Source organism: Capra hircus, chromosome 3 (assembly GCF_001704415.2).
Source record: "Capra hircus breed San Clemente chromosome 3, ASM170441v1, whole genome shotgun sequence".
Taxonomy (NCBI): domain Eukaryota; kingdom Metazoa; phylum Chordata; class Mammalia; order Artiodactyla; family Bovidae; genus Capra; species Capra hircus.
In genome coordinates this window covers 89,939,214-89,966,300 of record NC_030810.1, presented here as the reverse complement: position 1 = coordinate 89,966,300, position 27,087 = coordinate 89,939,214, and the positions used below count along the sequence as shown (strand labels likewise).

The window sequence follows — 27,087 nt, the reverse complement described above, 5'->3', positions numbered from 1 at the left end:
CGGGTGAGGGGAGTGGTCTGGAGAACAGGCTAAACTTAGAAGCCTGTGGGTGGCTTCTGTCGCCTCCCACTGGCTTTCCTCCCCTGGAAGGGGGGTGGAGGGATGGGGGTGGGTTTGGCCTTGGGCAGGGTGTGACAGTTCCACCTTCCCCTCTGGGGTCATTTTGGGAGTTTAGAAAGCTGGGGCCTGGCTGAGGAGACAAGAGACTCTGGCAAAGAATAACATTTTTTTTTTTTTCACTGAAACTTCCTCCCCCTTCTCCCAATTGTTAGCAGCCTGTTGTGAGCAGCAGGGGACGGGGGTCAGGTGGGCGGTCCTCAGAGCTCATTTCTCCACTCCGGCTCCACTTGCAGGGACAGGCCCCCTTCACCCTCCCGCTCCTGGGGGAGGTAGTCGTGATTTTTGGGTCCTAGAAAGAGAGGGGGTGAGCTTTGTCTTAGTCACTTACATCCCTCAGCACTGCCCCTCTTCTGGCCCACCCTGGCCCAGCCATACCTGAGGTAGAGGGGCTGAGTTTGCTCAGACCTTGGAGTAAGTTCTGCCCCTGCTGCAGGTCCAGTTTGGCAGGGAAGGGGCACCCAGTATACCCCCCGTTTTCTTTACAGAACTCCAGGAATCTGTGGGGTACAGAAGCATTCATACACAGCTGCACAGGGCTGGCCGAGTGCCTGCAGAGGCTGGAGGCCCAGCCTGGGTCCTGCACACTGGCCTATGCCTGGGGGCAAGTTGCTTAACCTTGGCAAATGGAGATGTTAAGATAAAACAGATGGGAAGATTACCTGAGCCCCAAGGGTGCTTCATAAAACTACAGCTCTCCTAGGCTAGGGGGTGGTGTTACTGACTCAGTGGACATGAGTTTGAGCAGACTCTGGGAAATAGTGAAGGACAGGGAAGCCTGGTGTGCTGCAGTCCAGGGGGTCTCAAAGAATCGGACACAACTTAGTGACTGAACAAGGCTTGTAGCCATCAAGAGGGACGGAGGGTGGGATGCTCACACTTTCCAGTCGGGGTCGTGGCCCAGCAGGAGCGGGTTGCCCACCACGATGAGCAAAGCCTTGGCCCGAGTCACTGCCACATTGAACCTCTGGAGAGAAGAGGTGGTGGGGGTCACAGCAGGGAAGGGTCCCCTGGGAGGAGTACCCACCAGCCCACCAGCCCTCCAACCTTGGGGTTCTTGAGGAAACCCAGGTTAAAGTCCAGATCCAGCTGCACAAAGCTCTGGCTGCTCCGAACGGTGGAGATGAGGATGACGCTGCGTTCCTGGCCTTGAAACTCTTCCACAGAGCCCACCTAGAGGGGAGGGAGGCAGGGCCGGAGGCACTCAGCAGGGGACCCAGGAACCAGACCCGCCTGCCAGAGCTTGAGGACAGTTGTCACAGTGAAGGGAGCCAGGAAGGAGGACAGAACTATGCTGTGCTAGCTGAAACCTGAAAAGTGAATCCAGTTAAAGTGGTGGGAACTGGAAAGGCTTCTAAGCAAAGAAAACAGGATTCCAAAGAACACTAACTCAGCAGAGTTTTTCAGACTTTCACTCAGCACTTGTTTAAGTAACTCTAGGCCCTAACCCAGACCGCCTGAATCAGAATTTCCACCGGAGAGGCCTCTAATTCCTAAAGTACCCATTTTCAACCCTGGCTGCGCAGATCGCAGATCACCTGAGGAGCCATAAAGAACAGCTGCCCTGGCTCTGCCCCCAGATAGCTGTGTTAATTGGTTGGGTGGAACCCTGGCCCTGGCAGCACTAAAAGCTCTCCAGGTGATTCTTATCTGAGAAAGAGTAGAGCTAGCTGTCAACTGACTCAGCGGGGGAGAGGTGAGTGGAGACATCATCACACGACAGGTCGGGCTGGCTAGGGAGACTGGACTTTATCCTTAGGGTAGAGACTTTAAATCAGCCTGATCCTAAGAATCCTTCGGGGTAACTGCTAAACACACAGGCTTCCTGGCCCCAGCCCAGACCTACAACTTGGGATCTCCAGCAGTGAGAAGCCAGGGGAAAGCCCAAGTCTGTCTCAGGCAGCGAGGGTGGGGCAGGGACTGGGGCTATCCCAGGAGCAGTAGGGCAGGGACCCAAGGAGGTGTCTGGAAGTGGGGGAGCGAGGGAAACAGAAGTCAAGGGGGGAGTGTGAAACAGTGGTGAGGGTCACCTTCAAGTCCTTGATGTCGTCTAGTCCCCGAAGCTGCTTGTCAAGTTTGGTGATGCAATAACGGATTTTTTCCACCTGGAAGATGGGGACAGGTGCCTTTCTCTCCTGCCATTACCCCAGCACAAGAGGGAGCCAGGCAGGAGGCCAGGGAGCTGGGGGGCAAAGAGGAGGTACAACTGACCTCTGAGCTCTTCTGAGATATGGGGCCAGCAGAGAGGCCTGAGCTGGAGCCTCTGCCTAGCGGTCTGGCTAGGTATGGGAATGTTCCCTTGATGGGAACTGAGGGCCTGACCTGCTTCCGGTATGGGGAGATGACGCCCACATTTCGGGGGCTCAGACGGGCTTTGCCCTTCTTGGAGGAGGGGGCCAGGAGCTGCTTCAGGTAGGAAGTCACTGTGGCAGCCTCTTCTGGGTTGAAGAAGGACGGGCTGTTGCCCTCACGCTCATCCTTGCCCATTACACCGTGAAAAATGATTGGAAAATCCTGGACACAGGGTTAGGGGAAACCTTCAGTTGAACCTCCCTGACTCCCTTCCCTTCCATCCCCAAACCCTTCCAGGGAATGGGGGATCCCAGGTAACTAAGGGCAGGGCTTGTGGCTTCCACTCAGAGACTCCTGCTACCCAGACCCTCGGTAAGAGGGAGGCTGGGGTACAGGTGTGGGGAGCCTGAGCCCCAGCCCCGCTCAGCCTCACCTGTCGAGGCAGACCCTCCCAGCGGCAGAAGCGCTCTCGGTCAACGACATCCGCACAGGCCTGCAGCTCCCCATCGTAATACAGCCGGTTAGGAACGTCCAGGATGGTGGGGTGAGACCTAGGAGGAGGAGGAGGAGGAAGGAAGAGCAAGACCAGACAGGGGCAGGCACCCCTCCACCCACTCACACACTATCCTGTCCTGCCCACTGCAGAGCAGACTCGTTCAGTTACAGCTTTTGCAGCTGGGCACTAAGAGACCTGGGTTCGATTCCTGGGTCGGGAAGATACCCTGGAGCACAAAATGGCAAACCTCTCCAGTATTCTTGCCTGGGAAATCCCACAGAGAGAGGAGCCTGGTGGGCTGCAGCTCATGGGGTCGCAAAGAGTCGGACATGACTGAGCAACTAACACATACACAGTTAACCACAGAAAGCAGAACCAAATGTGGCTCCAGGAAGCATCCAATCCACAGATTTCAAATTTAAAAGAAAACACCAAGAAATTAGGGACCCACTCTCAAGTCTCAATTTTGCCAAGGAAGGATAATACAAAAACACGTATCACTGACTATCACCATTACTGGATGAGATAATGTGTTTAAATCCAAAAATATGGAGAAGGAAATGGCAACCCACTCCAGTATTCTTGCTTGGAAAAGTCCATGGACAGAGGAGCCTGGCGGGCTGCAGTCCATGGGGTTACATGACTGAGCATGTGTGCATGAAGGTGGAGGGAGATGGGTTGGTAGCATTAAACTGGCAGAACTAAAAAAAAAAAAAAAAAATCCAAAAATACAAGCAGTACTAACACAATAGCTAACATTTATTTGCATTCTTAGTGGACTCATCTAAGGAACTAGTTCCCACCTAGGAACTCAACTGAGCATTTCAGATGCAAGAATTCTCTGACTTAAGGAAGTATACAGCTCTTTAACTTGAATAATCATTAATTGTCTGTATTATTCTCATTTCTCCTTGGATTGCCTAGAAACTTCACCTGGGACCTGCCTCAGACATATTCCAGTGTCTGGGAACCACTGACCATCCCCTGATATACAAATAGGCGAACTGCTCTAGAGTGAGGGCACGTGCTAAGTCACACTATCTACAAACAGCAGTGATGGGACTGCAGAGGAGACCCTCCAGTTTACAGTCTTTTTGCTCTGTATAGTCTCTGAGCAACAGGACTGTGGGATGGAGGCTACAGCTGGGCTGGCGGAGGGTGTGGGGTACCTGTAGTTGCGCAGTAGCTTGGTTATGAACTGGGGGTTATAGCCATCCGGGCCCTTCTTGTATAGGCCATTGAAGGTGAGCAGCCGCTCCAGCAGTGAGTACCCCAGCCCGTGCTTCTGGGCCAGCGGGCAGCGAAGCACAGGCCCCAGCTGCCGAGGGTCCCCTGCCAGCACCAGCTGCCCTCCTGGGTTGTCTGTTTCTTTGACTTCCATCAACCCTGGAAAGTGGGGAGTGATGGGGAGAAAGGCATATGGTGGGGCCTGACGTCATATGGGGCATACTTGCAGCCCCCTCAAACCCCTCACCTGCTATGGCCACCAGGCTCTCTGGCTCCATGGCATGGCCAGCCTCGTCGATGAAGATGTGTGTGAAGTGATCGATGGGAAACTGGGCCGAGACCAACCTGGGAGGTGTCAGGCCAGGCAGGGGTCACACCCAGACTGTCAAACCTGAATGCTCACCTAGGCCAGCCCTCCCCTCAACTCCCCAGCCTGCTACCTCTTTACTAACACAATATTAAGAGATGCACACACACACACTTCCCACCTGCTGGCAGTGATGAGCGTGGTGATCAAGACACGATATTCCTGCAGCTTCTTCTTGGAAGGAAATACAAAATCGCCGTTCTTTGCATCCCAGTTACAACAGGGCTGAGGGTTGGGCAGGGAAAGGAGTCAGCTTGGCTTCACCGCCAATTTCACCCTCACTCTGGCTCCGGGGCCCCCAGGCAATTTTATTTATTTTCTCTCACTTTACGCATAACTGAAACTAAAGCCCAGAGAGGGCACCTGACCCACCCAAGGTCACACAGTGAGTATCTCAGAATGAGGGTCTCCTAGTTTCCTGACCCAGAGCAGCACCCACTGTCCCTTGGCCGCTTGCCTTCCCTAGGTACCTTGATGTCCTCAGGGACCAGGTGGATATCCCTGCTGGGGGCCAGGAGGCGGTAGATGGAGCTGGGTAGGTGGACCCGGAGGCGCTGACAGAGGAGGTCAGCCCCTGAGTTGGATGGAGCGCAGGCCAGGATGTGGGCTTTGGGCAAGTGCTTCACCACCTGGGGTGGGGATAAGCACAGTGTGGGAAGCGGCTTCTGGTCTCTGGGTGGGGGCTGGTGCACAGAAGTGTGGTTGTGACTCAGGCTGGCGGAGTGTGGCATCTCTCTCCCATTGCTAGGGGAGGGAGTGACTAAAAAGGCAAGTTCTGATCCCCAGCCCACTGCAGTCCAAGCAGGACTTTATGCTAGAAAACTGCTGCAGTAAATATAAAAGGCTACCATGACTGATGCTGAAGCTCCAACACTTTGGCCACCTGAGGCGAAGGGCTGATTCATTGGAAAAGACCCTGATGCTGGGAAAGACAGAAGGCAGGAGAAGGGGACGACAGAGGATGAGATGGTTGGATGGCATCACTGACCAATGGACACAAGTTTGAGCAAGCTCTGGGAGACGGTGAAGGACAGGGAAGCTTGGCGTGCTGCAGTCCAGAGGGTCACAGAGTCCTACACGACTGAGCGACTGAACACAGCAATCATGACTGAGACACGAACTGCAGTGTGGAGTCGTGCAATACCCAACGTGCACACAGTGCTCAGAGCCACACTGGCCCTCGGTGCCAGCTCAGGGGAGTGCGTTTGGGGAGCTGGAAGGAAGCAGAACCTGGGGCCAGCTGCTTGGTTCCAGGGGGACTCAGAGTGTAGGCCACAGGCTCAGGCCCCACCTGCTTGATGGCTTCCACTAGGGTGACAGTCTTGCCCGTCCCCGGAGGCCCAAAGATGATGTAGGGGGCGGGGCGGGTGGTGCCCATAACGATGTGCTTCATGGCCTGCAGCTGCTCCGGGTTTGACTCCAGACTCCGGTCGTACAGCCTGGCAGAATGCCACAAACACGATGTTGTTGAGTCCCAGAAGCCTCCCTGACCGCATCCCCTGCACCCATACTTCAAGTGGCCTGGACCCCCTGCCCACAGTCTCACTTGAGCTTCACATCCGAGGGCAGCAGCGGGACTCCACGAGAGGCCACAGGGAAGAGCATGGGCCCAAGTGGCCAGCGCCCCGTCAGCTCCAGGGCACGGTGCTGCACCCGCAGGGGCTGGCGGTTGAAAGTGAAGTTCACCTTGAAAGTCATCCCATCCACAAAGCGGCTCAGGAGGCTTTGGCAAGGGAGAGGGGGAAGCATTCCAGTAAGGAGGGGTGGGCAATAAAAGGCCAGGACTCTCTCCATCTACCCCAACCCCACTCCTTTTCCCAGACCTCCAAGCAATTCTCTAGGAAAGGAAGCTGCTGAGGCACCTCAGGGTCGCCCCCTGCTCTGTCCCTGGGGTCCCACTCACTGTGGTGAGAAACATCCTCCTCCCTTGGCCTTTGGGCCATCTGTAGACGTTCCTACAGCTCAGGGTTCCCTCAACACCTACCTGGTGGAAAAACTCAGCTTGACCCGGTCCAATTCCACCTTGTGCACAAAGCCCTTGTAGGTGACAGCGTCCTCGTGATATGTCTCAGAGGACAAAAGGGCAAATAGGTGGTCACCCCGCAGCACTGAGGGGCGGCTCTCAGCTACCCCAGGAACCTAGGAAGCAAAAGCACCAGCAAGCTTCTAGCCCAAGATGACCAGTGGAGGGCCCACTGAGACCCCCTCCTGAAACACAAGATCTGACGAGCCACATCTACCCTGGGGTTCAGGGAGCTTTGCTTCTTTCCTCTTCCACCAGGCAGGGCAAGAGTCAGGGGAGATGGGGAAGGGACAAGTTTGCCCAAGCTGCTCAGAGATGCTGAGTCCAGGAGTCCTGGCAACCCTCCAGGGCACGATTTCAAGAGCCAGGGGTCAGCTTCCCAGTAAGTCCAGCTGCCCTCTTGGCCAGTTCAGTTTCTACTCTGCCTTTAAAATCTTGTTCAAAATTCAGTTTCTGCAGGAAACATTCCCTGATCGTCCTCACTTGCTGTCTCTTCTCACTTGGTGCCTTTCTCAGAACATGGGTGCAGGAATCCATTCTCATGTGCAATTCTGGACTTATGTATACACATTCAACATCTGAGAGCTGGAGAGGTCTCTAAGAATTATCTTCCAGACTTCCCTGGTGGTCTAGTGGTTAAGAATCCACCTTCCAATGCAGGGGACTCGGGTTCGATCCCCAGTGGGGGGAACGAGGATCTCACATGTTGCAGGGCAACTAAGCCTGCACGCTGCAACAAGAAAAGCCTGCACACTGCAATGAAGATCCAGTGCAGCCAAAAAAACCCCAAACAGATAAACAAAAAAGAACACGAATCATCTAGTTCAGCTCCATGCTTTTCAGGTGAGCGAACTAAGGCCCAGAGATAGCGAAAGACTTGCCCAAGGTTACAGAGCCAAGTGATAGCCAAGTCTGGGCTAAAACCCCCGTCTTCCCTATTACCCTGCTCTGACGCCTCTTTCGGGGGCCTAGATGCCTATTCTGCTACTTGCTGAGCCCTCTGGGACAGGAACAGCGTCATTATCCTTTTGTTCTGCCCACAGTCTGTGGGTTGGCTAACTTGAGTCCATCCTCCCTACTACCAACCCAAGCCCTGACCTCCAAGGTGAGCAGACGGGGGTTCCGGTCTATGGGGTCCCAGGTCATGGGCACTGACTCCAGGTCATAGTGCCGGATGTCGTGCTCCATCTGCAGCTCCTCCAGGTGTAGCAGCAGCCGGAGCTTCACCTCATAGTTCCTCCACTTCAGGGCTGTCTGAAGCTGGGCCCTGGCAATGACGGGTGGGGAGATGGGAGGGGAGGGATAGGAACAGGATGGGTCAGGCAAACCCCATGTCCCGGAGCACCTCTCCCCCTGCAGCCCTGAGACTATGAAAACGTCAGGAATCAGGGAAGACTAGAAGAGCAGAGAAGCAGATGGGGTCAGAGGCCTCTGAGAAGAGAGTCCCTGCCCGCCAACCTCAGACCTGCATTGTGGATCCTGGAGCCAGAAACACCCTCTCTCAAAGATTCTCCCATGACTCACACCCTCACCCCATTCAAATGTCATTCTCTGCTCAAATGTCACCTCCTCGAAGAGGCCAGGACTGGCTGTCCTCTGCAGAACAGCACAGCCCACCCCTTACCCTGCTTTAACGTTGGTTAGTTCTTCATAGTCCTCATCACTACATAAGATGAGAAATGCTCACTTTCCCCAGCTACAATGTCAGGGCCTTCATGTGAGTGATTCACCTTGAATGCAGCCTGACACATGGTGTGTTGGCCAGTCAGGGGATGAATGAACTGAGCATGGGAGGCTGAGGATAGAGGCATGGGGCAGAAATAAGAAGTGAGCAAAGAAGAAACATATAAAGCAGTGTGAAGGGTGCAGACGGATGGTACTTACTTGATCTCAGCAATCTCCTTCGGGGCAGTGAAAATACTTGTTCCCCGAAGAAGGATGGGGAGCAGCTGTCTGAGGCGGAGGGGTGGGTAGTATGTTCCCAGTGGCAAACTGAACTCCAGGTCATAGTTCTTAGCACTGCAGGAGAGGGGACAAGAAAAGCTATTACAAACACAGAGACCCTTCACCTTCAGAGACTGTGAGAAGGCCCTTCCCTGGGCTAGGCACAAAGCCCTGCTTCGATACTATTGCTGAAAGGGGTCAGCAGCCTTTGCCCTAGAAGAGAGGACTCACTGTCTCACGAGGCTGCTCATGCCAAGGCTGGACCATTTTCATTTTTAGAAAGCATGATACTTGAAAGCATTAAAAGAAAAAAAAAACAAATATAATATATATATACTATATGGAATTCCCTGGCAGTCCAGTGGTTAGGACCCCATACTTCCGTGGCAGAGGGGGTCTGTCTGATTCCTGGTTGGGGAACTAGGATCCCACAAGCTGTGAGGTTATCTATATACATATACAAACAATATATGTTCATTAGAGAAAAAAAAATCAGAAAATAGGTAAAATAAATACATGGGTAAATAAACAAACATGCTTACCATCCAGGGATAACCACTGTTAACTTTTTGATATGTAGCCTTCCAGACATTTTTCTTTGTCAGTATGTATTATACAAATATATTTTAAATTAATTAGCCAATTAATTAATTAACTTCTTGGCTGCCCTGCGCGGTTTGTGGGATCTTAGTTGCCTATGAGGGATAGAACTTGTGCCCCCTGCAGTGAAAGCTTTAAGTTCTAACCACTGGACCCGCAAGGAATTCCCCTATACATCTATTCGTAGCAGAAAGAGCACAGTGGTCTCACAGTTTGCTTTTATAGCTCAGTATTTTGTGAACACCTGGACATATTAAAAAGAGATGTCTACACCTATGATTCCATTCACATGATATGTCCAGAAGAGGGAAATCGAAAGAAGTACATGAGTGGTTGGTGAGGGCTAGGAGACGAGGGGCCCGGGGCACAAAACGGGTGATAACTAAAGGGTATGGGCTCCTTTTGGGGGTGATGAAATGTTCCAAAATGGATTGTGATGATGGTAGGGCCTAACTGTGAATATGCTAAGGAAATCACAGATTGTACACTTTAAAGGAATGAACTGTATAGTATGAAGTTGTTTCCATAAAGCTGTTATGACGGAGAGGGGGAGAGGAAGAGAGAGAAACACGACCACCCCAGCTGTCTGATAATCCATCATACAGTCAAAAATACTTGAAACTTCCACACTGTCCTCATATCCGCTTTTCTTCTTAGAAAAGGTCTCTGAGGTCTGGAGGAGTTAAGAACTCACCATCAGGAAAGGGGCCCACATGGTGATGTGGGGAGGGACCCCCCAGCCTGAACTGGGCTGGACGGAGGACTTACCGGTCGGGTCTCTCTCCTTCCTCTATCCGGCTGGTCACCACAGGGTTGCGAGCGACCTGGGTCCGCTTGAAGGGAGTTGTGGGTTTCAGCTGTGCTGCCAGGGGACTGTGGGCCACGGCGGCTAAGAAGCGGGCGATGTAGAAAGTGCCAGCTCCTTCTGAGCCTGGCTCTCCAGGGCCCAGCAGCTCCCAGAGCACTGTGGCTGGGAAGTAGCCCACAAAGCTGGTCTTGCAGTGAACATGGAGCTCATAGCATTCACCTAGGAGAAGACAGCTAAGTGAGTCGGGTTGGGGAGGGAGCTGCCCAGGAGCATCCCAACCCTGACATCCCCCAGATGGCCCCTACCCAAGGCAAGCCCCACCAGCCTGCAACAGCACATTCCTGAAGCAACAGACCCTCCTAGGGCAGGCCTGCGGCCACCAGAGGGTCTTTGAGAGCCCACTCACCTGGGCCCAGGAGGCAGGGCAGCTCCCGGTCTCCATTGCAGAAGGAAAACTGGGGGGTCCGGCAGAATGGGAAGAGGTGGGTGAGGGTGACAGGCTGGGTTCCTCCATTCCGAAGCCTGAGGGTCAGCACCTCCTTGCGGTTCAGATCCAGGCGGATAAGGAGCTGTCCATCTCGGGCTTCGTGGGGCCCCTGGACTTCCACATTCACCCCATGTTTCCCATGCATATACTCAGCCCTGGGGAGAGCGGGAGTCAAGGGCGGGCAGGGCTGGGGCAGGAGCAGACAGGACTGGGGGTGGCCCTCGGGAAAGTCACAGAATGGGGAGGATGGCCAAGTGCCAGCCATGCTCAGGAAACCCACCCCTCAACTCAGGCCAATTAGCTCCTTCCCTGCCCTGCCCTCAGTCCTTGCAGGAGGGAGCCCCCACCCTACCCCCGCCAAGCCCAGGCAAGCCCCAGTCACACGGTTTCCCACACGCCCAGGCCCCTCTTGCACACCCTGTCACACACAAGCACACCTGTCATGAAAGATAGTGGCTAGCAGTGACCTGTGGTGTTTGCTCATTTCCAACCCCGGCTTCATTCTCCTCTTTTCTGGGAACCACACGTCGGCCCAGCGGTCGAGCCCGAAGAACCTGACTCGGGTCTTGGTGACGTAGGCCAGATTGGCAATCTTCATTCCATACAGCATGGAGGAGAAGCCAGGGGCAGGGGTCCCAAAGCTGCCGGGAGCAGAGGAGACTGGGGAGTGAGGGCCAGGGGGCGGCAAGCTGGGGAGGGCGTCTGAGAGCTACTCTGTGCGGGACAGGATGGGGCTGGGGACAGAGACTCAGGCCGGGATGGCAGGACTTCTTAATGTTTTCAGGGAAGGCAAGGGGACCCTCTCCAAGACTAAATATGATTGTTTTAAATAAGCAGCAGGTGGTGGAGGTTGTACTTCTGAGGAGAAAAGTCCAATGGTGGGCTGTTGAGATGGAGGATTAAGGGAAGAGAGAGTAAGAAATGAACAGCTAGGGCAGGGTGGGGGCAATTTGGGACAGAAAAGATATAAACACTGAAGCAGAAAGAGTTAAGGCAGAGGGGGAAGCTGAAGAAGCTGACTGGTAGGGTGATGGTGGGGAGTGGATCCCAGGTCCAGCCCGCTGGTGAGGAGTGAGAGGGGGCAGAGAGTGCAGGTGTCCAGGGTGTGTGGGCAAGGTGGCTGATCAGACAGCAGTGTCCCCCCGAAGTCAGAGGGTGCAGGTAGAACCCAAGCAGGAAGGGAAAGGATCCTTCTCCAGAGATCAAATAGCTTGTTTGGGCCTAGAGAGGGTGAAGACAGGGAAAGCTGGTCAGAAGGACAACAACCCCAAGGCTCAGTGCCTGGATTTCAGTTTAGTCAACTCGACAAACACTTACAGAGACCTGTTATGTGCCAGACACTGTGCTAGAGGCTGGGGGTTCAAAGAGGCCTTGAGGAGCACGGAGGGACACATTAATTCCAGCCCCTGCCTGGAGCTCAGAGGGGAGGAGCTCAGACTTGGCAGCTTCCCCAGGAAACAGCGTCAGAACTGAGTCCTGAAGGATGAAGGGGTGTCATTCAGGCGCAGGATGGAGCACAGAGTGTGAGCCGAAGTGTGGGGGCGTGAGTGGGGGAAGCTGGGGGGACCACCCTCTCTGACACTAGCTGGGTCACCTTGGGTCACTGTACCTCGCAGAGCCTCACTTTGCTCCTCTATAAAATGGGGGTAACAGCAGACCTATCTCCCGGGGTGGTTGTGTGGATCACAGGAGAAACCGACACTGTGGTGTCCACTTAGCCCAGTGCTTGGCACATAAGATCTCAGTAAGGTGCACTATGATTAGTATCACATCCAGTCTGGTTGTACTAGAGTGAAGAGTGCAAGGAGGGATTGGCAGGAGGCAGCAGAGGTGGGCAGGGACCAGGTCTCGCATAGTTTTGCATGCCAAGCCATGAAGCCTGCACCTGACCCTGAAGGCCAGCAGCTCTCCTCCTTTACTGGCACTTAAGGGCCAGAGGACAACCCCACATGTGACACGTCACAGACACATTCACGCTCTGGACAGCTGACCACCCTCCCTCCATGCTTTGAGGGGAATGAAAGCAAATCCTAGTTCCTAGGAACCATGGCCATCTCTGTTGAACTATGAAGGCTCACCAGCACAAAATAAGATCATTCATGGTTATGGACATTTCCCTGGTGCCCTCTGCCTATAACTCTGCCCCTCTCCCTCCCCCCATGCAAGTGAGTGATACCATTCAGAAAACTTTGAATTGGCTCTCATTTGTCTTAAAAAAGATACTAAATCATGTGAAAACACAATAGAAAATGCTCAAGAAATGTTAGCTACTATTATTAGTATCCTATTAGTAGTAATAGTAGTACTAGTAGCAGCAGTAGTAGTTAAGAGTAGTAACTTACTTCCAGCCTGCACCAGAGGCTACACTGTGGTTACACAACCACCCCATGTTGGTGGGTTTTAAGCAGGGGAGTGGCAAGATCATATTTGCATTTCAGATCACCCAGGCATCAGGAATGGAGGATGGATTTGCTGGAGGCAAGACTGTAGGCAGGGAGACCAGTTAGAAGAAGGCCATTGCAACCGTCCAATTCAAAGTTGACAAGGGTCTGAACAAGGCAGTGGTCAGGATGGAAGAGGAGACAGATCTGATATTTAGAATAAAAAATTAGCAGATTTTGGTTTCGGACAGGAGAGCAAATGTAGGCTGGGAAGAGGGAGGAGTCAAGGACAATACCGAAAGCAGTGGCTTGGCTTCAGGGACTATTCCTGAGATAGGAGGGAGACACAGGAGGAGGAGGCTGGAGGGACATATGGATCTGGACATGGTCAATCTGATATCCCCATGGTCCACAGGCAGCTAGCTCCATGAATCAAAAGCTGAGGACTCAGGACAAAGCAAAGCAGACCCTAATAATAAGGAGACGTCAATAGCATTTACAAATATGGAAGTGTTCAGGATCTTCCCAGGGAGTGAGTCTGAGAACCACTGAGGTTAGCACAACCCAGGGAGGAATAGAAAACAGAGCAGGAAGTTCCTGGAGAGGGAAGAGAATCAGGAGGAAGGCTCACAATCAGGTATCAGGCTCAACTGCTGCTGAGGGGCTGAGGCAAAGGGATTGAAATCAACCCTGGTAACTTGGTCAGTGAGTCACTAAGTTCCATGAATCGGCACACACTCAAAGGCCAATAGATGCCAGACTCCACAGGTATCTTTGATACCTGCAGCCATCTCAGGTCCTACTTTTGAGTCATTAGTATAAGAAGGATTACCCATATCCTTCTTACGTGAATATTCTATAATCTACTACTCTAACCAGGGGCTTCCCTGGTGGCTCAGTGGTAAAGAAACCAGCTGCAATGCAGGAAACACGGGTTTGATCCCTGGGTTGGAAAGATCCCCTGAATGAAATGGCAACCCACTCCAGTATTCTTGCCTGGAAAATCCTGTGGACAGAGGAGTCTGGTGGGTCACAGTCCATGGGGTCACAGAAGAGTCAGATGCGACTAAGGGAATAAACAACAAGTCTAAACAAACAAACGCTCATGTGCCCTGAAACACCCTGGAGCTCTCAGCTTAGTGGTAGAGAGAAAACAGGACCCTGAGGGGACTGAGCAAAGCCAGGAGTACAAATCCCGTCTAAAAGGAGGAAATGCTACTCATCTCTAGAAAGAGGTCACCAGGCCCAAGACGGCCAGATCTGGCTTTTAAGAGAAACCCAAAGTACAATTTTAAGGTGAAATCTTCCATCTTTGGAAGCTTCTGCATTGACGTGAGCAGGAGGAACTCTGCAAGCTTTGCAGCGTCTATGATAGGTGCTATGCCTGTGTGCTAAGTCTCTTTATTTACATGTGTCCGACTCTTTGCAACCTCACGGACTGTAGCCTGCCAGGCTCCTCTCTCCAAGGGATCCTCCAGGCAAGAATACTGGAGTAGGTTGCCATGCTCTCCTCTAGGAGAAAGGTACTACCACCTAAGTATCAACAGCTTTCAAATTATTCTTCATGTCCATTACCACTATCCAAGCTCACTTGGTTTAAGGTGACATCCATAAAAATTAAAACAAACAAACAAAAAAAACACAACTTTTTTTAAAAATCACAAACTCAGTACATACTTGTTGGAAAAAAACACCAATTCTTGCATTATACATCTAGTCATTTGCATTTCAAGCGGAAAAAAAGATGAACAATTCAATAGAAAAACAGAATATTCAACTTAAAGAGCAAACTCTGATCAGGGGTAAGAAAAGATACTCCAAAAATAGAGAAATGCAAATTAAAGTAAAAATGAAGTATCATTTTGTTTCCATGAGACTGACAAAAGAGAAGACAGTCACAACAGGTATTACTATGTGGGAAAGAAAACTCTCATACATTGCTGGTAGAAGGGGGAAATATTACAACCATTTGGAAAACAATCCAGCAACATCTCCTAACATTTGATATGGAGGTATCCTTTAACTCATGGGAATGTATCCATGGAAAAGAAACATACCAACATATAAGAACATATGTGCAAGGAGGCCTTCACATTGGCCAAGAATTAAAAACAAATGTCCATCCAAAGGGAGATAGCTGAATAAGCTGTAAACACTCGTACCACAGAATATCAGACAGCTATTTAAAAGAATACATCACATCCATTTGAAAGACTAAAATGTAAAAGGTTGTCAACACCAAATGTTGACAAGGATACAAAAACACCAGAAAGCTCGTGCATTGTTGGATGGACTATAAAATGGTACAATCACTCTAGAAAAAGGTCTGATGGTTTCTTGTAAAGCCAAACATAACATAATACTCTGACTTTTTAATAAAAATATTATTATATTGTTCATGAAATAAAAATTCATAAAAAATGTAACATGACTATAACATCTAGAGTAGACCTACCACTGGTAATTATTCAATAAGGACTTGCCGGGAGAATGGGTGAAGAAGTATCAAGCAATTCCAGACCGTTATTTTATAGACGAAACAGGTTAACAATGCAAACACTGAACCTCTGGCTGCCAGCAATGCTGTGTGATGGCCCGGAATATCAAGTGTCAGGTTATATGTATTGTCCAAATTTGGACAGTCCAACCGCAGGCAAGGTCACACCAGAAGACCAATCTCAAGAAGACTTTGCTGCCAACTACCAAAACAGAGGTTAAGCAATCTGCCCAAGATCACAGTTTCCAGGACATGTATATATATCAGGGTTTCAAGGTCACTGTTTTCAGTTTGGGGCTATTTTGAATAAAACTGCTATATATATATACACAAACACACACATATGTTTCCATGTTGGCTTAGCGGTAAAGAATCTGCCTACAATGTATGAGCTATGGGGTTTAATCCCTGGGTCAGCACGGCAACCCACTCCAGTATTCGTGCCTGGAGAATCCCATGGACAGAGGAGCCTGGCAGGCTATACAGTCCATAGGGTCACCAAAAGTCAGACATGATGGAAGCGACTTAGCATGTATGGGTGCATATATATATATATATTCCGCACCCCACCCCACCCCCCACCTTGGCCAAGCTAGCTGCATGTGGGTCCTGGACCAAGGATCTAACCCAAGCCCTTTGCATTGCAAGCGTGGAGTCTTAACCACTGGACTGCCAGAGAAGTCCCTGTGATTTATATTCATATAAGATATACTGTTGTTGTTTAGTTGCTAAGTCCAACTCTTTGCAACCTCATGGACTGTAGCCCGCCAGACTCCTCTGTCCATGGGGATTCTTCAGGCAAGAATACTGGAATGGGTTGCCATTTCCTTCTCCAGGGGAACTTCCTGACCCATGGATTGAATTCAAGTCTCCTGCTTGGCAGGCTGATTCCTTATCACTGAGCCACCAGGAAAGCCCATAAGAAATATTGGTGGTAAAAGAATACCAAAAGAGTTGGCAGTAAAATATTGGCGGTAAAAAGAAACCACTGATACACAGGAATAACATGTGTGACTCTCAAACACGTTATGCCGAACAAAAGATGCCTTACATAAAAGAGTACATACTATCTGATTCCATTAAATAGTTCTAGAATGGATAGTATCTCAAAAAAAAAAAAAAAAGATCAGAGCAGTGGATTCTGGGTGGGTAAAGGTGAGAACTAAATAGGACAGGAGATGAAGGAACTTTTTGGGGTGATGTTATGTTTTATATCTTGGTAGAGTGTTGCACACAGGTATATGGATTCATTAAAACTCACAGAATTCGACACTTGAAATCTTGTCTATTTCACTGTAGGTAAATTTTACTTAAAAAAAAAAAAAAAAAAAAGGAGGTAAACATGTGAATTCCCTGGCGGTCCAGTGGTTAGGATTTTGCCTTCTTACTGCCTACAGAGTGGGTTCAGTCCCTGTTCTGGGCACTAAGATCCCACAAGCTGTGCGGAGTGGTCCAAAAAAAACCCCCATTGTAAACAAATTTTGAACTCTTAGATCAATTGTTGTAATAACAACAATCATGCTGAAGTGTTCAGGGGTGAACTGTACTGGTATCTGTAACTTATTATGAAATGCATCAAAAAAATTTAAGATAGCTAGATGGGGACATCCCTGTTGGTTCAGTGGTTAAGACTCCACAGTTTCACTGCAGGGGGCACTAGTTCACCCCTGGTCAGGGAACTAAGATCCTCACATGCCTACATGGTGCAAGATAAATACAGCAAGACAGATGGATGGGCAGGCAACTGTCAAATACTAATTAAGAAATCTAGATGAGTGGCCATTGCAACGCCCTGCTCTGCAGGGCCGCAGAGCTGTGCTCAGCTGACCTCGGACCCTACCGACCCTGAGGTCTTGGCTGCCCTCACTCTGCCACCCGCCTTCAGAGCCAGACTTGTTGGAGCATCCGTGCTTGCTGCCTCTGCAAATGCATTACAAGGGCCAGAAGCTAGCCCAACAGATGTTCCAGGGAATTTTCTTTTTTTCCTGCAATAGTTGGATTTATCTACGGGTACCTGGCTGAACAGTTAGGGCGGACTGTCTACAGTTATGGCCGGATTTGCTGACACTTCCTCCGTGGCCTATTTATCGCCAGCACCCCCTCAAGTGGATACCTGGTTCAAGACTCAATCATAGAAGAAACCAGGGGAAAGAAAAGAGGCGTGCTAAAAGTGCCTCTGATTGGGATCTTCATGACTCAGTTTTTACTACTGCACTTGCTTTCGTTTTGAGAAACATGCTCACCAGCCCAAACTCAAGAATGGACTCGGAGACATGAGGTATAGCAGAAAGCGAAGCTTTGTGGTCTTGCAAAATCAGGTGTCTGATGGGCAGGCACACCCACAGTCCTTACACAAAGCAAGTTATCCTAGCATGCAAGCCCCTCTCCCAGTTTCACACTGGCGTACTATGTGGTGAACAATCTTCCTGGAAGTCACCTAGGTTTGTTCTCTCCCCCTTTATGGGCTGGCCCCTCCCTGACATCTTGTTTCCTCCTTTCCTGTGCACCTCTTTCCGTTTCGTTTATGTTTTGAATTCACCAACTGGGTGAGCCCATGTGAAACCCTTATGTTTTGAATTCACCAATAGAATGAACCCTGGGTGAAAAATCCTAGGCATCCCACCTTCCCTTTGTTTGTCAACTTTCCAGTTTTGTATGGCTAATAGTTCCTTATGGCTGTTACACCAGCAAGCTGTCACTCAAAGCTAGCTATTTTTGAAAATGCATCACTTTACGTTTTTTAGTTCTTACCTTTTCCTATACAAAACACGAGCTTAAAAAACACCTATGCTCAGCTGTGTATAGATTTTGTTCTCCCTCTATTTCATTTCTCTGTTGGGTTTTAATTTATAAATGGTTTGGACCTTGTCTTCACAAACTTCCTCTGAAATGGAGAACTGAAAACACAAGTATGCAAAGTTTCTTTCAGGTCTACAAAATAATGAAGGATAAAAGCTTCATAAATGATAGTACAATTTAACTATCAAAGTTTTATAATTCATTATAAGTAGCCAGGCTGTTTAAATGTTTTCAATTAAAATTCAGTGCAATTCAAAAAAAAAAAAAATCCAGGTGAGGTGAAACCAAGCATGACCCTGTGGGGGCCCTCCAGGGCACAAAGCCTATCTGTGTCCCTTGCTGCTTCTTTGTAGAAATAGACTTCATTCCGCCTCCTTGACCTTCCCAGAGTTCCAAGGGGCAGATGCAAACAGCTGCTCATCAGGGAACAGAGGGAAATACAGAAACAAGGTGGGGAAGGGGGATGTGGGGGGTTTGCAGTCAAGAAACAATAGTGCAGCCTTGGGGCAGGGTCCTATTTCCTCCTCAAGGAATACACATAACAATAGCTTTGCATGCTAGGAACTAAGGCCACCACCCAGGTGGATGACAGTAATTTCAGGCAGAGCACAATATTCCCGGAGCCCCACCCTGTTACCTCACCACCAACCAATCAGAAGAAAGTCACACACCCTGCAGCCCTCATTCCAAATTTTGCCTATAACTTCTCCTAGAAAACCCTCAGGGAGCTGCCTTAATCACCTGTTTTCTTTGCTTGGCCCCGTAATAACACTTTCTCTGCTCCTGACTCTGACAGTTTGGTCTATTTGGTGTCATATATGCGTGGGGCACTTCTCACTTTCATGCATTGGAGAAGGAAATGGCAACTCACTCCAGTGTTCTTGCCTGGAGAATCCCAGGGACGGGGGAATCTGGTGGGCTTCCGTCTATGGGGTTGCATGGAGTTGGACACGACTGACGCGACTTAGCAGCAGCAGCATGCATGGGGCACACCAATTTGTGTTCAGTAACAAGGGTATATGGTTGTTAAATGTCACATTATTTCAACTTTTCATTATGTTTGAAATTTGTCATAATAAGATGTTGAGGAAAAAACCCAATAATGCAATTAGAAGAATATACCAGACAATTAGGAGTCATTTCCATGATGTATTGATGAGTAAGAAAATCAGGAGATAGAAAATGTATAAAACATGATCCTTTTAAAATAAAACAATAACAAAAATACCCTAATTGATCTGAGATACCTTAGTGTGGAACAAAATGTGGCAATGCAGGTGGGATGCTGATATGGGGGGTACCTGCGTGCTCAGTTTCAAAGTTGTGTCTGACTCTGCGACCCTGAAGGATTGCAGCATGCCAGGCTCCCCTGTCCTTCACTATCTCCTGGAGTTTGTTCAGATTCATGTCCATTGGGTTGATGATGCTATCTAATCATCTCATCCTTTGCCACCCCTTCTCCTTTTGCCTTCATTACCTGACAAAACATTAAGGGTTCCCACTCTTTCACTCTCAACTACCTGCTTAACTGTTTGACAGTAAAGAATCCGCTTGCAAAGTGGGAGACCTGGGTTTGGTCCCTGGGTTGGGAAGACCTTCTGTAGAAGGGAATGGCTACCCACTCCAGTATTCTTGCCTGGAGAATTCATGGACAGAGGAGCCTGGCGAGCTACTGTCCATGGGGTGGCAAAGAGTCAGACACGATTCAGCGACTAACACTTTCACTTTAACTGTTGGATGTATACTTCTCCAGGCTCTTTTCCTTACATTAAAAAAAAAAAATATATATATATATATATAAAAATAAATATATATATATATTTTAAGTACACATATTTTTTGTGTGTGCTACACATACTATTCTGCAACAGGCTTCTTTCACCACCATGGACACCATGACATTTTACCAAGCCACTTAGCTCTTTTGAATGGTGGCAAAGGATAGCACAGTATGAATGCACTGTGATGGGTTTAACTATTTGTTCAGCAATAGATAGCTAGGCTGCCAACAATTTTTGGCTGTTTCAAATGTTACAATAACCATCCCTCTGGGTCAAAGAGAATGAAGCTTTACTTTGATGTGTGTGTGCCCCTGCATTTAAACTGTGGTCAACCACTGGACCACCAGCAAAGTCCTCGAGATTTGTATTCACATAAGAAACAGTGTTGATGTTGTTAGTCGCTTAGTTGTGTCCGACTCTTTGGGACCCCATGGACTGTAGCCTGCCAGGCTCCTCTATCTATGGAATTTTCCAAGTTAGAATACTAGAGTGGATTGCCATTTCCTCCTCCAGAGGATCTTCCGAGCCCAGGTATCAGACCCAGGTCTCCTGTGGCTCCTGAGTTGGCAAGCAGATTCTTTCCCACTGAGCCAGCTGGGAAGCCCCCTTTACTTTGATAAGTTCTGCCAAATTGTCCTCTAAACAAGTTGTACAAACTTACATTCTCACTGAAAAAAATTTGAGAAAATCCCTTTCCTAGACCCTAACATCAGAAACCTTCAATCCTTTAAATTTTTGACAATCTGATAAGCAAATGAATGGTTCAGTTCAGTTCAGCTGCTCAGCTGTGTCTGACTCTTTGCGACCCCATGAACTGTAGCACGCCAGGCCTCCCTGTCCACCACCAACTCCCGGAGCTTGCTCAAATGAATGGTACTTTGTTTACATTTTTCCCTGATCACGACCATAATCAAGTATCTTTCCTTCTGTTTATTAGTCATTCATATTTCCTCTGTGAACTGCTTGATGATCTCATCATTTTCCCAAGCCCTATGAACTGTTCCTCCTGCTTCTGACTCCACACCTCTCTAATGGTCCATCCCTTAGGAGTCAGCAGGAAGTGAAAGTGAAAGTGTTAGTCACTCAGTCATGTCAACTCCTTTGCAACTCCATGGACTGTAGCCATGGGATTTCCTAGGCAAGAATACTGCAATGGGTTGCTATTCCCTTCTCCAGGGTATCTTCGTGACCCAGGGATCAAGCCTGGGTCTCCTGCACTGCAAGCAGATTCTTTACCATCTGAGCCACCAGGGAAGCTCTAGAGTCCACAGGAGTTATCAGCAAACACAAATTACATCATTTCCCCCAACTTATGACTCCACAGACTACAGGACTAAGTCTAACCCTTTAATATGGCTCTCCTGATCGCTCCAACATTAAAAACAACACATCAACAAAAACAGAAAACATTTATTAAGCACTTACTATGTGCTGTTCTAAGAAGCTACTTGTATTATCTCATTTACTCCTCACAACAACCCTTTGAGGCAGCAACTATTATCATTCCATTTTAGGGAAGAAACTGAAGAACAGGTCCCTACCCCACACCCATTCCAAATGGCAGCTCAGCCATCCCAGCTATTGCACCACCGCACTCCCCCTCCAGACTTTTCTGCCACAGTTGGATATCCTGGGTATGTAATGCCCGGACCCTGGTCCCCCCTGGTCCCCGTCGTTTGTTAGGTGGAAGATGACTAATTTTTTAGACCTGGTTCAGGAAAGCCTACTAGCCTGAGGAATGGTATTTCAAAATACAATATCAGATTGTTACTGGCAGAACAGCCATTCCTCAGTTCTTGTCCTCTTGAGGCAAAGAATTCAACTGAGAGACACAAAGCAGTTTCAAGCAGCAGGAGTTTTTAGGTGAAGCAAAAGTATACTCTTGAGAAGAGAGGAGAGTTGGCTGTCTGGGAACCAGAAGCAGCCCCGCAGTGAGGGCAGGGTAGAAGGGTGGAAAGTCCTTCCTGGTGTCCTGAGTTATCTGACTGACAAATTGATCGACAGCTTTAGGTTATTTAACTTTTCTCCTGTGCAGGTGCTTACCCATAAGCACCCAAGCAAAACCTACAGGGGGGAGGGGGAGGTACAAAAAAATTGCAATGCTGATTTATTATAAAGATAGCATAATGAACCTTGGATTACTGAGTCACCTCTTAGGCCTGGGTGCACCTGAGCCAACTGGTGATGGTGGTTTGAAAAGCCCTACTGTGTTCCTGACATCTTTCTTGGTCCTGAAACTGGCTGGAACTTAGAGGTTCCTAATGAAAAAAGGGAGGATGTCTGGGTGTGTTCTGATCACCAGTGTCCAGGTATGGGGGGAGGGGGAAAGATGGCCCTATCCAGAATGGGGCAGGACCTGCTCTTGTCTGACTAGCTACCTAAGAAGTGATCTTAACGGGACTTCTAGTTCTATGTTTTACAAACTGGATTGCAACTCTCAATGGGTAAAGACCAGACCAAGGCTTTTGTACAATTGAAGTAAACTAGAATAAAAAATATCAGAAGGTAGGGAATGAGGCTAAGCTTTGTTTTAAGGATACATACTGTTCTGTGAAAGCTGTGTATACCAGACTCCATATTAAAAAGCAGAGACATTACTGTGCCAACAAAGGTCCATCTAGTCAAAAGCTATGGTTTTGCCAGTAGTCATATACGGATGTGAGAGTTGGACTATAAAAGCTGAGTGCCGAAGAATTGATGCTTTTGAACGGTGGTGTTGCAGAAGACTCTAGAGAGTCCCTTGGACAGCAAGGAGGTCCACCCAGTCAATCTTAAAGGAAATCAGTCCTGAATATTCATTGGAAGGACTGATGTTGAACTCCAACACTTTGGCCACCAGATGCGAAGAGCTGACTCATTGGGAAAGACCCTGATGCTGGGAAAGATTGAAAGCAGGAGGGAAAGGGGACAACAGAGGATGAGGTGGTTGGATGGCATGACCGACTCAATGGACATGAGTTTGAACCATCTCCGGGAGATAGTGAAAGACAGGGAAGCCTGGCGTGCTGCAGTCCATGGGGTCGCAAAGAGTCGGACATGACCGAGCAACTGAACTAAGTGACTGAAAGTAAAATGTAAACTTTCACTGTGGATAGAGGTCCAGAATGAGCTTTCTAAAAACACCGATTCTCTCAGTGTCCTACTTTGCAACTTTTTGTGCTTTCCTGTTTCTGTTAAGATTAAAAACAAAAACCCCACATCACCTCCCCATGGCCTACAATGGCCCACCCAATCCAGCCCCTGCCTCCCTCTGACCTCATGTCACCTGTTCACAGGAGTTCACCCCCAGCCTTGGAGGCGCTACTTCCTCCAACGGCCTGAACTGCCCTCCCCTTGTCTTACATCTGCTAACTCCATTTATCATTCGAGATTCTGCTCAAACATCACTTTCTCCAGAAACTTCTGGTTCTTAGACTCGTCAGGTCTCCAAGTCATAGTCTCGAACATCCTGGGCTTTTTCTCACAAGCAGTTATCAGAACAGTTGTTAAATAAGTGTTGTTTTTTTTTAAGTATTTGTGTTTAATTGCCTCCTTCTTCCTTAGTTAGGTTCCTTCTGTGTATCTACAGCAACGCAGTTTTGCTTTGCTCATAGGAGGCATTCAGCCAATATTTGTTAAATGAAAGAATGAGCCTCTTGCCCAAGGCAGGAATCATCTCCTCTCAGAAACTTTTTCATGAGGCCAATGCTTATTCCATAATGGACTCCTAACCAGCAATGTTAATGATAGCTGCCACTTCCAAAGCCCATGCACTCTGTTACCAGGGGAAATGCCTTACCTATGATATTTTATTTTGGCCTCACACAACTGAGAGAAAGGCAGTATTTTACACACTTAACAGTTAGGGAAATTTAGATACGTGGTTAAATCAAATGCAACTAGTAAGTGGCAGAGTCAGAATTTAAACTCCAGCTATGGAAACACAATCCAGGCTCCTAAAGCTCAGAATGACATGTTTATCTATACATCTGCCACTCCCTACTAGCCTACACTCTTTAGAGGCAGGAACCAGGGCACAGGCAAATGGTAGAGCCCCCATTAAATATATTTGCCAAATGAATAACAAGAGGTGGGAAAAGTTAGTAAGAGTTGAGAGCAGGGTACTTCATAAAATTATAAAATAACCGATTAATAGCTTGAAGGGACCTATTCTTCTCAGTGGAGGAAGTGCCCAGAACTCCTGATACAGGGTGACTTGCTATAGCTCCCTACAACCTCTTCCCTTGTAGATCAACTCTACTTACTAACTCTTTTAGATTCTGGGAAGCATTTATTGAGCATCTAATACGTACAAGGCTCTACGCTGGAGACTGAGGGAAGGCTCCAACATGATGAAAGGCCTGTACCTGTGTTCAGAGGCTCTACAGTGGAGAGTCTCTCTGGTGGAGAGACGCTAGCTCTAACACAAGGTAGGGTGTCATCCAGCTATAACCAGGCTTCGAAGAAGGAGCAATGAGAGCCCAGAGAAGAAGCAATAAACTTCCATTGGATGGATGAGGGTTGAGGTCATAGCATAAGAAAGTTCCCTCTAATCAGAACAGAAATCTCTTCCACCTGGTGGCTTTTTTTTTTTGGCTATGTCACTTAATTCACTCAGTCTGTGGCATCTCACTTAAGCAACCAGGGACCAAAACCGAGCAAGCATGGTGAAAGCCTGGAATCCTAACTACTAGGTCACCAAGGAATTCCCCGAGGGGCCATGTTGACTGAACCCAGCTCTGCCTTCTGGAATGACACCAAAGCATAATCCTTTCCCCTCAGGACAGTCTTTAAAATATTCACCAGTAACTACCTTGTCCTCTCCAATTTTTCTCTTTGCAAGGCCAACATTTCTCCATTTCTTTGACTGGGTTTCACAAAAAGAATGAATCAACATAGAAGCCTTTCCTCCTCCTCCAAGTACTAAAATGCTATCTAGCCTTCAAAGCAAAGGACAAGGTCAATGCCACCCTCTCCATCGAATTCCCTAATAACTACAGGGGAGTTGTATCTTACTTGCCTAAAAACAAGTACATACTAAAAAAATTATTTTGAAATCCCTTAGATTCACTCATAATGTATGGCATATGTGGTTTCCTATATGCCTGTTTGTGGCTATCTGACAAAGCCTGTTTTCCCCCAGTTTTGGAACATACTGTCTAACTTTGATGTAGAAATGACAAAGACTCTCCTTGAAGAAACTTCAGTCAGGCCCCTCTGAACCCTCTTCTTCCTTAGGCTTCAACATTGCCCCACCCCCAAACCCTTAATGCTGTCTCTGAGTGATTCTTCATTTAAGAACCCCTCACTATGCTGTTGGCTATAAATCCCTGCTGTCTTTGCTATATGGAGAGATTGAGCAAGAGCTCCTCCCATGGCAGTACCTACAGTAATAGTCTCGAACAGTCTTCCTCACCATCTAAACAAGCATTAAGAATGACAGTCTCTTTAACAGAGCCAAAAGAAGTAGTCGACTTTTGTTCAGTTGCATTGTACCTTTTTTTTTTTTTGGACACAGGTGAATTCATGGATGTGCAGTGTTGATGGTGTGACTCAATGGTAATTGTTCTCTTTTTATTTTTCCTCCAGCATTTTTCTTATTATCTGTATTACAGTCCTCATGCTATTTTACTATTTATTACAGCACACTGTATGTTTATCACAGCCTCTCCTGCTCCCCTGGCATTATTATATTCCCCAGTGTCCAGCACAGTGTGGGGACATAAAACAGGTCAGCGTCTTTGCTCCTTCAGGTGCTACTCAAACCCATTAAATGTCCCTCTTAAAACGTGACACTCACTACTGAAAACAATATTCCAGAAATGATCCGGTAAACCTGGAAAGTCACTTACCTCCGGCCCCCCACCCCAAACCACACTTCTATAAACACAGTCTAACACTTCTCCGGCTCTTTAAGCAGCCATACCCGCCTTTTGGTCTACTGAAACCCAAGGTCTTTTTCAAGACTTCTGTTAGTAAGCCTCAATTCCCACCACCCAGTATTTATTTAAGTCTTTACGTTTATCCCTGTTAAACTGTTTCTTGGTCTTCGGCCCAAGACCCCAAGACTGCAGCCTGTTGATAGAGGTGTTTTTTGAAGCACAATTCCGTGGTTTGACAGGGAGAAGTCTCTTTGCTTTTCACTTGAATGGGAAAAGGAAAGGAGGACCAAACAGCCTTAAGCCACAGGATGAGAAGGGGCCTCGAGGAGACCGGCCCCCGCGCGGGTCTCCATGGAGAAGCCACAGGTGCTAATGGAGGTTTGGTACGTACGCAGTTGGTGCCCTTTCCTTCTTCCCCGAGCTCCCTGAGACTCTCCTTCCTACACTGGGTCTCTTCAGCTCTTTGGAATAGTGAACCCCCGAGGAAGCAGCCTCTCAATGAAGAGGCGGAGGTCCTCGCAAAGCTTGCGCCAGGGTGGGCAGCCCCCAGCAGGAAGCTCGATCCCCGTTCTTCTGCAAAGCCTGGGCTCCCTTCCGAGCTCCCTTCCCCCACGCCGAGCGCTTCCCACCCTCAGCCCCCAACCCCCGCGAGAGGCGCGTGGGCGCAGCACCCCGCTCCCCCAGACATGTCCAGCGCCGCCGCCGGGGGAGCAGGCTGTGGGGGAGGTTCTCCGCCGGACTCGGCGCAGGGGCCCGGCAGGGGCAGAGCGGGTGGGATGCTGGCGGCGCCGGCGGCGCCGGCGGCGCGGGCGGGGCGTGGGCACCGCGCAGGAGGGGGCGCTGCGCGGCCCCGGGACCCGCCGGAGCCACTGGCGGAGCTGCCGTTCTCCCGCGCCCCGGGGCGGGAAGGGTGGCCCCACCGCGGGGGTAGCGGCGGTAAGCTGGGCCCGCGTTTCGGGGCCGGGGAGTGGGCCGGCCCGTACCTGGTCTTGAAGTCCTGGTTATAAATGGTCCTCAGCCGCTCGCGATCTGTCTCCCTGTCCTGTCCCCGATCGACCAGGAAATTCTCGAATCTCTGGCCCGTCTCCCGGAGCTGCCGGCAGCTGAACTTACTGGGCATCGCGGCGGCGACTGCGGCCCAGGCAGGAGGGTTCGTAGAAATGAAACTGAAAGTCGCCGCCGCGGCTGGAAGTTGGCGGTTTTAGGGTGAGGGTGCTGTAGGGTAGAAAGCCCCAACTCCGACCCCAGATCCGGCTGGATCCCTTCTCCCCCGACCAGGTTCCCCTCCTGGGTTCTTTTCCTACCTGAGCCTTCCCTTCGGTCTCTTCGTCCTATCCCCTCCCCCTCTTCCTATTAACTCTTTGCTAAGGAGTCTGACCCCTCCCTCAGGGCCCTCCCCTTACCCCA

General features: G+C 49.2%; 1 protein-coding gene across 4 annotated transcripts; it reads right to left on the bottom strand.

Annotated features, from left to right (window-relative positions):
• On the bottom strand, positions 210–27,074 carry MOV10 (Mov10 RISC complex RNA helicase). 4 transcript variants are annotated; one of them, XM_005677877.3, is made up of 21 exons: positions 26,985–27,074; positions 26,664–26,865; positions 10,799–11,002; positions 10,281–10,516; positions 9,835–10,093; positions 8,407–8,541; positions 7,621–7,789; positions 6,484–6,638; positions 6,046–6,222; positions 5,791–5,938; positions 4,970–5,128; positions 4,621–4,724; positions 4,380–4,477; positions 4,075–4,291; positions 2,843–2,960; positions 2,440–2,631; positions 2,148–2,222; positions 1,165–1,290; positions 996–1,084; positions 496–617; positions 210–409 (listed from the first exon to the last, which is right to left on the bottom strand). In XM_005677877.3, the coding sequence occupies exons 2-21, from the start codon at positions 26,798–26,800 to the stop codon at positions 318–320; spliced, it is 3,012 nt and encodes a 1,003-aa protein (XP_005677934.1). In that variant the 5' UTR covers positions 26,801–26,865; positions 26,985–27,074; the 3' UTR covers positions 210–317. The 4 variants fall into 4 exon arrangements, with proteins under 4 accessions (XP_005677934.1, XP_005677935.1, XP_013817985.1 ...); XM_005677878.3 differs by having other exon boundaries at positions 10,829–11,002; XM_013962531.2 differs by having other exon boundaries at positions 26,664–26,811; positions 26,985–27,001.